Source organism: Accipiter gentilis, chromosome 4 (assembly GCF_929443795.1).
Source record: "Accipiter gentilis chromosome 4, bAccGen1.1, whole genome shotgun sequence".
NCBI classification, from domain to species: Eukaryota; Metazoa; Chordata; class Aves; order Accipitriformes; family Accipitridae; genus Astur; species Astur gentilis.
In genome coordinates this window covers 44,895,762-44,907,999 of record NC_064883.1, presented here as the reverse complement: position 1 = coordinate 44,907,999, position 12,238 = coordinate 44,895,762, and the positions used below count along the sequence as shown (strand labels likewise).

The 12,238-nt window shown below is 49.5% G+C and overlaps 1 protein-coding gene across 4 annotated transcripts in view; it reads left to right on the top strand.

Moving 5' to 3' along the window:
* GJC2 (gap junction protein gamma 2) overlaps positions 1–9,168 on the top strand; it is a 37,157-nt gene extending 27,989 nt beyond the window's left edge. For 3 of the 4 annotated variants that reach the window (XM_049798977.1, XM_049798978.1, XM_049798979.1), the window contains one exon: positions 5,850–9,168. In XM_049798977.1, the coding sequence (XP_049654934.1) occupies positions 5,870–7,117 (1,248 nt within the window). In that variant the 5' untranslated portion in view covers positions 5,850–5,869 and the 3' untranslated portion in view covers positions 7,118–9,168. Of the gene's footprint in view, positions 1–1,538; positions 1,762–5,849 lie in introns of those variants that run through there. The other variant, XM_049798976.1, reaches the window with a different exon arrangement.
* Positions 9,169–12,238: the final 3,070 nt, after the last annotated feature.

The following is a 12,238-nucleotide window of genomic DNA, read 5'->3' as shown; positions in this document are numbered from 1 at the left end:
GGAGAACTCCAGGGAGTTTGGGGCATTGCTGGAGGAGATCTCCAGCCCTGGTGCTCTCCTCTGAAACCAGCTCCCTATCTCCTCATGTCCTTTGAGAGTGCAAGCTTTGTCGGTGTGCTATGTGCTTAAGTTGAAGAGTGCAGCCGGGGTCGTGACAATTTAACTGCTTCAGAAGCTTATTCCCCCCCAAAATACCATCCAAATGCTGGTTTCCCTAGCGTGGCATACTCCCCCAAGGGTATGTTCATCCCTACACCTAACTTAGCTGATTATAAGGCTTTTTCCACCTGCCAATCACCGACAACTACTCTTGAACAGCGAATTAACTTATCACTGTGTATAAGTAAATAGTTTGTAACTTAAAACCTTCAGGAAAGTTACGGCGATGTGTCCAGAAATGCTACATACCCTGGAGACCCCATTAACTGTAATGGGGTCGTGTCACACAGCCCAGCTCTGGTGTCAGCAGAGGCTCACACGTTCCTGGGCTCTCGCAGAACGACTTTCAGCGGTGCAGCCAAAGTGTCAGCCAGCATGGAGCGGTGCAGGAGATGCTCCTGCTTGCAAAAGCGTCGGCATGAGATGCTCCAGTGAGCAGGAATTGCCCCTCTGTATCCCTTTGGGCTCTTTGGGAAACTAGGGGTCTGACAGCCAAGTGAATGTCCTGCTTTGTCAGGACCAGGGATGAAAGTTCCCGATAAAACGTATGGTTTCAAACATCCCCCTTGACCCAAATGTACATCTTCCCATGCTTTCTCCCCTCAAAGGCTGGGACTGATCCTTTTCGTGACTTCTTGGCTGCTGCTGTCGCTTCCTTCTCCTCCTCACTGGCTCCTGGGGACAATTCTGCCTCGACTCTCCATTTCCATCTCAGCAGATACCAGGACCCCTGATCCTGCTGGCGTAGCAATGACAAGGCTCTCCAGGGATGGGGCAGGGAGGAGAGGTGATCCTTGAACTATCTGGATGGAGAATTTCTTCTCCACTTGCCTTAGGCTTCATGTACATTCCCATACTTCTTATTTCTTCTTCCCTCTGCGAAGAAGCCAAAAAGGGTCCGTGCATGCTCAAACCCCTTCCCCATCCTTCATCTGCTCTCTGCTCCCATCCACCAGCTTGGAGAGAGGTGCACGACCTCTTTCAGAGAAAGCTTTGCCTGGGAGTGCAGCAAAGCAGGAGCTTCAGAGCAGTTTTTCTCACTAGCGAGCCTTCCCTCCTTTTTTACTAATTTTTTTCCAGCAGCAACCAAGGAGCTTTTGCCAAAATGTGTTTTCCACATGTTCCCTATTAGTCATGCTCTCTGTCTTACAAATCTGTTACCAGTGCCACTAGCTGATGCTATTAATTTACTTCCAACCGGCTCAAGAGCTCAGCTGCAAAATTCCAGGCAGCGTTCCTAAAACCAGACCCGGCAGCTTGTTTGGATTTAAAACCAATGCCCCTTTCTTTCCTGGTGTGTATATATAGCACCTTCCCTCTTTCTTCCAAGGCTTGGTGAGGCAAAGAGGGGCCAGGAGCGGCGGTGGGACCGGCCGTAGGGGTGCGGGCAGCTCGGACAGGACCTCCCGGCGGTGGGTGCCCGGTCGAACGCAGAGGCGGGGTTTGACAGAACTTTAAATACTTCCCTTAAGCTCTGGTTTCCAACTGCTGGAGCACGGCTGGACCGAGGCGGCGGGAGTTTATCTAGGGCAAGGCAGAGGGCTGGCGGCACAGGAATGTCGGCGGAGGAGGGAAAGCCTCTGCGAGAAGCACCATGTCTCTGTAAGTAGATTTTTTTTCCGTTGTTTTCCCTGCCATTTGAGCAACGGTGTGGGAACTGTGTAGAAAGGAAGGACGTCCAGCTAGCACAGATGGGGTTTTGGGTGGTTTTTTTTTTCCTTCTGCTTATTTTAGACCCAGGTTTTAAAGTTTTCCCAGTTCCAACAGTTGTGGCTGCGACTGCACAGAGGGGTCAGTGGGTTTTGGAAGTAACTGTGATAAGAATGTGGAGCCAACAGCTCATTCCTGTACCTGGCTACACGCAATTTTCACTACTTTAAGTGCTGCTGGTGGGTTGAGTGGTCCAACTCCTCCTTTGTAGCTGTTTTGAAGTGAAACTTGTACCCCGCGCGCGTTTCATACACTGCATGTCAGCTAGTCTGGAGGTCACATGTGAAGATAGATGACTGAATGAATGGATTTCAAAGCCACAGGGATGGTGGGTCCTCTCATGCGATCTCTCCAGCAGATAATTTAGCTACATGAACCACCTAATCTAATCCATCTACCTGCTGCAGATCCACACAGGTTTTTCTCCCCAGGGAGCTGGACCGTGTAACTTTCCTAGTGCATGGAGGAATTAGGTTTGAAGCACATGGAAGACGCAAAAATCCATTTTCTGTGCTTTGATGGTTGGCATTGTGAGGAGATGAGACATAGCCTTTTCCTAGTACCATCCTATTCATCAGCAAAAGCAATGTGAACAAATCCTTCCATGGCAGCTTGTTTGCCTTATAACCGATTCCAAAATATAATGGTGTACTAACCCCCCACCCCGAGCAATTAAAGGCATCTCACAGTACAGTCTTTCTAGCCAGTGAGTTGCAAAAAGCACTGGAATATTAAGTGAACTGATTGTAGGCAGGGTTTTTAACTCATTTCTTCAGCTCCTGCTTTCAAATACGGTGCCAGGAGAGTGGGTGGGCACGCAGGAGCGTAATGTCAAGGTGTGACCATACCCAGAGGTAACAGCGGGGTCCCAGGGGCGTAGAAACAGCTCGAGGCTGTTTCCTGCAGATGTTCCTGCAGATCCAGATGTGCACAGAGGGCTGAGCCTCAGTGTCAATGGCAGGACAAATAGCTCGGGCTGGTGGCTGGTAACCAGAGGTGGCCTTCTCAAAGCAACAACCCACCGCTTCTGTTATTTTGCAATTTCTTTCCTTTTCCTTGACTCGGGAGGTTTGTGAATGTTTTGAAGCAATGCTATCGGGTGCTCCTTTCTAAAATGTGTCTCCCAGAGGAGGCAATGGGTGCTTTGCTAATAATCCTGACTAATATCAGACCAAAACTTGACTATTTACTCCAAAAGCCATCATTACCTTGGTCACACCCTCCGTGCCCCAGAAAACAGCTGTTGGGAGGCGAGTCTGAGCTTTGGGAATTGTGAAAAATGGTAAATTATTCTCAGTGTAGGCATCATAAACTCTTTAGGTGAGCACTGAAATTATAAATGAACTGCTCTACAGGACACTGGAAGCCTGTGGTTTAGAACAATTTGGGGCTTGCAACTAACTGGGGATGCAGGTGGGAGCTGGCGAGTGGCTGAACACCCGCATGGGGCCAGCCAAGCTGGGGCCGATGTGTGCTCGATCCAAGCCCCAGCCCTGCCTCAGCTGGACCTGGATGCTCCAGAGATGGATGCACCGTGTCCCACAGTGGGCCATCACCGCACGCAGCGGGGTCTGCCCTTCCCAGCCCCCCGGCAGCTGGAGCTTGGCCGAATGCCTGGGTTAATCCTGCAAATGATTTAATGCCCCATTTTGTCCATATCTGAACGAGGACATAAATCAGAGGAAGGGTTAAAGACACTTTAAAGTGTATCCACTGAGTCTAAAGAAGCAGATGGGGGATGCTTTCCAATCTCACCCCTGAATAAACCTAATTTTCTCAATAAATAAAAAATAACTCTGTGGGGATCGCTTTCCACATTCTTCCACAGTGGCTGAATTGTCCTGAAATTGCAGCAGGAGCGTTTCTGTACCGACCACTGGGTCCAAGGCATCACTTTTGGGGCAGGAGATGGAGATTCTGGCCCCAACAGGTTTGAGGGCTGCTGTTATTCACCAGGTAAGTTGAGGGCAGAGAGGAGAACTTCCCCACCTCTTATTTTGGCTTATTGCCCAGCCCGGAGTGAGCTGTTTCTCTGCTCCCTGCCTCAGTTTCTCCAGCTACAGGACAAGAATAACACCATCTGCAGAGTGCTCCCACAGTCTCAGTCTGGCGTGTGAAGACTTGGGGGTTTGGGTTCGCAGAGGATTTGTTTGATCTAGAAATAGCAGGGTTAGAAAATTCCATCTGCCTGCTCTCGAGAGCCCTCGACAGTGGAAGAATTTCACTGCATCTTGAGCCTCGGACCGCGCTGCTACCTCCCGGGGCAGCACGAAGGCGAGTGCTGAGCAAACCAGCGCCGTTTGGCTCCAGTCCTAAGAAGCAAAATCGCATTCCAGAAGGGCTTGATGTGGAGAACAGAACCGGGCACGTTTCCCTTCTTGCTCCCACCTGGAGCTGTGCCCATGGCTGGTGCCGGTGGCTGCTCCCACCCTGCGCCTGGCAGAGGTGATGGGCTCAAAGCCCGGCTTGTGCCACGGAAATCCTAAAGCATAATTTCGCGTCTCCGTATAAAAGCGGTGCGGAGCCAGGTTAGGACCAGGCTCATGTCTGACGGCATCATTTTTCCTCCTGGATGTTTACCTCCACTCAGCCACGCTCACCCAGCATGGAGGGGTAGGTTTGGTGTCCATACCCTTTCAAGGTATGGACGACAGCTCCTTTTTCTTCCTCTGCGTGATTTTGGAGGACTGCAGAGGAGCAGCCTGTGCCGGGCCAGCTACTGCTGAGCCATAACACACCGTTGCCATGTGGTACCCCACGCTAACTCGCTCGTGTCCATGCTTACGTGCTTGGCTCCACATCTGCCACCAACGCACCCACTCTTTGCTTCAGGGTGCAGCAGTAGGTGTCAGTTCATGGGTGGGATTGGGCTGGCAGATGCCTAATTTACTGCCTGCCATCAGGTGTCTGTGTGGAAACAAGGTGGGTAAACTCCATAACGAGCCTGAGGATGATTCGGAGGAGGGATGCAGGGAAGCAGAAAGGATAAACCCATTCTCTGCTGCCCTGGGGGGACAGCCCCGCTGTTCCCCACCACAGTGCTCTTTGGGTCTGGGTCTGGGTCCTTATTGCTCTCATCTCCAGGTGTCTGTCAGGGCTGCTGCCAGTCAAGCAGTAAAATTACCTTCTGCCTTTAATGCTGCCTGGGGTCACCCAAGGAGCTCGGGCTGAGGCCCCACATTGCAAGTTAAGCTAAACACAAAATGGTTATTACAAAGCTCTTCCTCTCCAGCTGTCCAGGTCTTCTAATAAATGCATGTTTTTCTCTGAAAGTTTTTCAAGGTTTATTTTTAAAACAGTCTGCATTTGATTAAACTTGTTTTGGTTTGGTTTGGTTTGGTTTGTTTGTTTTGTTTTGTTTTTTCAAGAGGAACTTAAAAGGGCCATCAGCCTGTAAACATAAATATTCCCATTCTTTTGCTGATTCTTTGCATTTTTCTGTGTTTGCTAATGAAAGCTATTTCAACAGCGCAAGTCTCTGTGATGTGGGCAGCATCCTCTACTCCTGCTTTCAGCTCAGGCGCTTGAGCCCGTGGTGTGCAAGCAAGAGATTACCACAAGTTAAGCACCTTTTTGTGCCTAGGTGCCTGCCATGTTGCCTTGTGTTGTTCACTTTTACAGTCACCCAAACCCTTCTTACAGCTGAGCGACGTCTTGAAACAGGCAACAAAGCGGGTAATGGTGAATCTAGTAGGTGCTGTGGCTCGTTGCGTTATTAATCTGTGTTTATTACGATTACGGTGCTGCAGCATGCCCCCACACCGGCCACGGCTCGTTCCCCAGTGCTGCGCTCTCATGGTCAGCCCCATGTCATGGTCTCTTAGAGGTCCTGGGCTGATGGGCTGCAGCAGTGAAGGGTGCCTCTTTGAGATAAAATTACTTCATCAGTCACAGATGTGCCAATGTCACAGCCGTATCGCTGACTGCAGCCACAGGTGTTAACTCACCGCGATGTTTTTTATTTCCCCCTCTTCCTGCAGGTTATAACTGAGTAGCCCTTATGACCAACATGAGCTGGAGCTTTCTCACCCGCCTGCTAGAAGAGATTCACAATCACTCCACCTTCGTGGGGAAGGTCTGGCTCACCGTGCTCATCGTCTTCCGCATTGTCTTGACAGCGGTGGGGGGGGAGTCCATCTACTCCGATGAGCAGAGCAAGTTCACCTGTAACACCAAACAGCCCGGCTGCGACAACGTCTGTTACGATGCCTTTGCGCCGCTGTCACACGTCAGGTTCTGGGTCTTCCAGATCATCATGATATCCACCCCTTCGGTCATGTACCTGGGCTATGCCATCCACAGGATCGCCCGGTCAGCGGAGGAGGAGAAGAAGTTCAAGGGATTCAAGAAGAAGAAGCAGTTTGCTTTGAACTGGCAGGCAGTGCGCAACATGGAGGACCCGATGGAAGCTGACGAAGAGGAGCCCATGATCTCTGATGACACGGCAGAACACGAGAAAGCCAAAGCCAAGCCCAAGAGCAAAGAGCAACAAAAGCACGATGGGAGGAGGCGCATCCAGCAAGAAGGATTGATGAAAATCTATGTCTTCCAGCTACTCACCCGAGCTTCGTTTGAAGTTTGCTTTTTGATAGGGCAGTACTTGCTCTACGGTTTTGAGGTAGAAGCCTATTATGTCTGCAACAGAGTCCCTTGCCCTCACACCGTGGACTGCTTTGTGTCCCGGCCAACAGAGAAGACCATCTTTCTCCTGGTGATGTATGTCGTGAGCTGCCTGTGCTTATTGCTGAACATGTGTGAGATGTTTCACCTGGGGTTTGGGACCATCCGAGATGCCATTCGCAACCGGAAAATCAACAGCTTTAGGCAGCCTCCCTACAACTATGCCTACGCAAAGAACATCTCCTGCCCTCCTGAGTACAACCTGGTAGTGAAATCAGAGAAGTCCACCAAGATCCCCAACAGCCTGATGGCTCACGAGCAGAACTTGGCTAACGTCGCTCAGGAACAGCAATGCACCAGCCCGGACGAGAACCTCCCAGCAGACTTGTCCACCCTTCACAAACACTTGCGAGTGGCCCAGGAGCAGTTAGACATAGCATTTCAGAGCTACAGCAGCACCCAGGGCAACACGCAACCTTCTCGAACCAGCAGTCCCGCCTCGGGTGGCACAGTGGTCGAGCAGAACAGGGCCAACACCGCCCAGGAGAAACAAGGTGCTAAACCCAAGGCCAGCTTGGAGAAAGGGAGCTCAAGCAGTAAAGATGGAAAGACGTCTGTATGGATATAGCTTCATCTAAAAAGAGAGAGGGCAGCGTAAGTGGGGTTTTTATTTTGGTTTGTTTCTGTTTTTCGGTATTGTCTTATGTTCGTCTCACAGGGAACAGGCACAATTTTTATATGGAAGTCAAGAGATAAAAGGAGTTTCAGACCAATTTAGTGCTGTCTTCCAGTGCGTTAACAAAAGACTTTTCTTGCCTGTTTCCAACATGTTCTCCAGCCAGGAACCTCCAGTGAGCAACAGCAAACCCCCCCCATCTCCCACCCCTTCCGTCACCACCAGAGCCCCCAGCAGAGACTGGACAATGTGCTGTGATGGGAAACGGAGCTGCTGGTGGCTCGGGAGAGAAGTCAGGCTGACAGAGAGCAGCTCCCCTCCTGCATGGCAAGGCTAGAGTGCTGTAGGTCAGGCAGTGTTTAATTACTAAATATCCTTAATCAAAATTAATTTCTGATCCCTTGATAAGAAAAAACAACTGACATATTGCATGAACCTTCATGACACGCTTACAGCTGATGTCCTGCCTGAATTGTTAGTTGCTCTAGCAGGCATCGCTGGAAACAAAGGCATCGTTCGATGCTGCGAGCCATGAGCTGGCATCCAAATCAGGTTATGGGCAGAAACACAGCGACTCTCTTACACAGGGAGACCTAAAAGCATAGAACAGAGCTGAAGGTTTCCGTCTTTTATTCCTCTGCGTCGAAGCAAAAAGCAAATACGATCAAACACTACGCAGCAGGAGCGGGCAGTGACATTGCGTCGTACCGGTGCCTGTGTAGCACTTGCTACAGATGTGATGGGAATCGTTGCAGTTACAGTGTTTTTAACAAACTGCTGCTTCACATCATCAGAAAGTGCCTTTATGCAACCAGGAAAACAAAATCGTAAAGGGTTTAGACTTCTTTATTTGCTGAATTTTAGTAGAGATTGGAAGATCAGTGTTGGCAAATTTGTTTTTCTGTTTAATCAAACCCTTATAAATAGTGGCAGATGGCAGACCTATGCATAGTGTGTATATGATGTGTGTGTGTGTACATGTACGTATATATACAGACACATATGAACATGTGTGTGTGAATATAGGCATAGAGATATATATATAAATGTAATATCAACCCTGTGGTAATTCTACAGCCTTCCACCTCCCCTGGGAAAACCCAGCTGGTCCAGGACTACAGCTGATCTCATCCTGGAGCAGTCTTTGGGTTTCCAGCCTCCAGCCCCACCTGGGGAACTGGCAGCTTTCACACACTTGCCTGGGGGGCTCAGCAGAAGATGTGGCTTCAGTGGGGACAGGACCAGGACAGTAGCAGGAAGTTTTTCATTAGTTTATGGGGAGCTTTTTCAGTTTGGCTTAGTTTTAGGGTGGTTTTTATGCAGCTAAAGGAATATGGGGGCATGTTAAAACCGAGCTGCTGAGCTCCAACGCTCCTGCTAGTGCTGAGGATGTGCTTTGGCAGGGTGGTTTCATCCCATGTCTCTTGCACAGCTGCAATGCTGTGGCTTTGTACTCCTCCAGTACCACAAAATAGAAAGAAAACCTCATCACTGGGAGCACAGGGAGCATCTCCTGCTGAAAGGCTGAAACCAGACACTGCCCCACTCTGCCGCATCTCAGAGCGGGTCTCATCCCTGAGATGTTCCCAAGATGCCTGTGGCTTGGCAGATGCTCTCGCAACCTCCCAAGAGTCCAATGGTTGATTCACCCCCATGGAGAACCCAAATAGGCAGAGCCTTCAAGATCAAACTTAACACAAAAGAAGTAAATCCTGACTGAATACAGCACCTTCCCTGTGCTGAGCTGTTCCCTCAGGGCCGTGCCAGCAACCCAAAGTCACATGCATGTCCCTTTGCCAGTATTTTTCATCCATTAGATCTACATGACTTCTTGCTGGGAATCTTTCTTATGTCCTTGAGATTGGGCCCTGAAAGCCTTGAGGATGCATGTTCCCCAGGTGGCTGGGCCCTTTGGCCAGTTTTGGGAACAGGCAGAGAACTTGGGTACGGCTTTCAGCTCCTGGGAACCTCGACTGAGCTGTGCCATGCCGTTAAAGAACAGTGCTGGCAGTAAAAAAGTGGGTTTAAAAAGAAAGCAAAGAAACATCCTACAAGGTATCCAGCTGTAAATATTCACTGTGGGTTTGTGTAACAGTCTGGGAAAGACTTTCAGGTTTGTTCCTGGTCCTGCTGAAGGCATCGGTAAAATGCCTGGAGTGCTGCCTGCCTTTGCTGCTAGAGATCTTCCCCTTGAAAATGGACAACCGCATCCAGGAGGAGGATCAGTGCATCCTCCCAGCAGCAATGGTCAGGAGTAACACACATCTGTTTTGTGGAGGGATGGCCCTTCTGCCGTGAAGTTTGAATGAAAGGCTCAGAAAGGTCACACCACAGTGGTGGGGAGACAAACATATCCAACTGTGCTGTTGCTCCTTATCCCACATGCGGGAATGTGCCGTCCTCCTGGGCTGGGCTGTACTGGGCAATGCAGGAGAAGCTGGTTGCTGATGGTTAGCTGCTACCATGAAGATAAATGCATGCAGGTCCACAGCCCAGGGCTGCTGGGGAGGATAACAGAGGTGCTGCTGGGTGGAAACTTGTTCCCTAGCGATTACAGCTGTCCAGGGCACAAGCTTGTCCTCCACATCGATGTGACTTCTCCTTTATCGCCAGCCCTGTGTCCCATGGGAAACAGTATGTATTTAAAGTCATGATCCCAAGGGAAAGATGGAAACTCTGAGAGCGATGGTTGGATGCTGCCTGGGTTTTTCTGATTCTTTTTTGATGAGCAGCAGTATCCCAGCCCTGGATAAACTCGTCCTTCCCACACAATGCTGGAAGGCGCTGTGCTGTGTAGGAGTCCGGATTTTGGATTTCTCTTGCCCATACCAGCGACACCTCCCTCAGCCCCAGACATGGCCTGAGCATTTTCCGATGACTCAGATGGGCCCCTCAGCTCATGCTGACCTGCAGATTCACCAGCGAGTCACCAAATGCAGGCATGGGCATGTGCCTCCCTTGCTCTCACTCCTGGAAACCATCCTGGCCTCACCATGGGGAAAAGGGGGGGACACAGATTTTAAGCCAGAAACCCCAGAACCTGATCACAGGGACCTGACTGAATCATTAAATACACTTTATACAGCAGGGCTATACCCCCTTCCCCAACAATATAGCTGGTCAGTGCCTGATGGGAGGAGATTCCTGAGCTCCATGGCTGCAGGTTCAGAGACACTTAGAGCAACAGGGCTGGAAAGAACCACAGATCTTCTCCCCAACTTGCCACCATCAAATGCTTCCTTAATGGCTAACATGAAGCCCTCTACCTGCAATCCCTGGAGTCTCCCCTCCTCAGCAGCCATGGAGAACATCTCATGCCTTTAATGGCTGCAGAAACTTTTGGCTGTTTGAAGACAGTTTTCATCCTCCTCAAGTCTGCTTTAAGTTAAACAACTCCAGGCTCATCAACTTTTCTCCAAGGGCTGCTTTTCTATCATGGTTTTCCTTGGTGTCTTTGAACCACCACCAGCCAGTCCACATCTTCCCAATGGTGTGGCAGCGCTGGTCCTCGGGCCACCTTCCCACTCTGCTGCTCTTCATGCACCCATCTGCCACCCTGGTCCTCCCCAAAACCCCATCTTCTGCAGGCAGGGGGATTGCTCCCCTCTTCAGGTGTGTGCTTGTACAGTTGGGATCCTCCTGCTCCCCTTCAAACTGCCTTTTTATTTTCACACCGCAGACCCGGTGCACCAAGGGGGTTTTGAATGATCTGTCAGTCCTGCAGCAGATTTGCAGCCTCCTCCCGGCTGGTGTCACCATCACATTTAATACGCACACACTGTTTTCCATAGTGAGAGTCAATAATTGCAATATTGACGAGTACTAGAGCCAGGGCGATCAATGCAACCTCCTCGTCCAGCAGGGACACAGGGTAACCGCTCTCTCAGCCGTCCTTCCAGCCAGCCCCGCTCATCTATCAGGCTTGAAATACTTCCTTGCATAAAATGCTTTGCAAATGGGAGCTGATCTTGCTTTCCAAGCCTTTTGACAGGGACAGAAGCACAAGGGCACATTCCCGACAGGACTGCTCCCGTGTCATGGGCTGCCTGGGAGAGATGCAAAGTGGCCTGCAAGGTTCCAGCCAGCCTGGAGGATACCGCTGACTCCTCTGACCCTGGGCAGGAGGGACCCCAGTTCTCCCAGATTCCATCTGAGCCACACGCAGGAGCCAGCATGAGTCAGACAGCCCTAGAAATATAAAGGATTATTATTATTATTACGCATACTGAGTTGCTCACTTCCCCCCTTCCTCCTCCCCTCCTTGGCCTCTAAAGCCTTTAGGATATTGTGTCTTTCCACCGAGTCACTGCCACAAAGGCAACCAACATGCATTAATGTCTCTGAAGGAGCGACTCCTTTTGGGGCAGGAGCAAAAATCCCCTCTTTATCATGTCAGTTTGGGAAGGAAAAGGAGAGAGAGGCGAAATAAGCATAACCACAAAAACCCATCACAACCATTACAAACTAAGCCAGCATCTCGAGGAATTTCAATTAGACGACAGGCAGCGTCAGCCACAGAAGAAATGTCAGTAGTATAATTAATGCTTTGCTTTTTTTTTACAGGCTAGTAGTTTTGTTCACACACAAGACGGGTTTAGCTTTGTAGCTGAACTAATCATAAACATTGACTCTCTTGCTAAACTTGGTCGGATAAAGTGCCCACGCTTATATTTCTGTTCTTACCATTAAGGGCCAGGAATGTCCCACGTAAAAGCCAGATTACCTTGTTGCTTGCATTGCATTCCACTGGGAAATACTTGAACTTAACTCAAGGCCATAACCAGTCTGTGCTGTTATGAAGTTTCTGGGATTGTTATTTTTTTTTGTTGTTCATTTTTTTATGTACTAACTGTATTTGTACTAGAAATTTTTGGAGTATGAGGTTGAAACTGTAAGTATTTTTCAGTGTAAATGTTACATCTGGACTGTAGTTAGAATATTAAACACTGGTCAAAAGAGAAAGATACATCGGTCCAACTCTTCAGCTGACTATTCCACATCCATTACTAATAAAATGGAATAAAACTTACATTTTGTTACAGTATGTAAAGTGTGCGATGTTTCTGTGAGAAG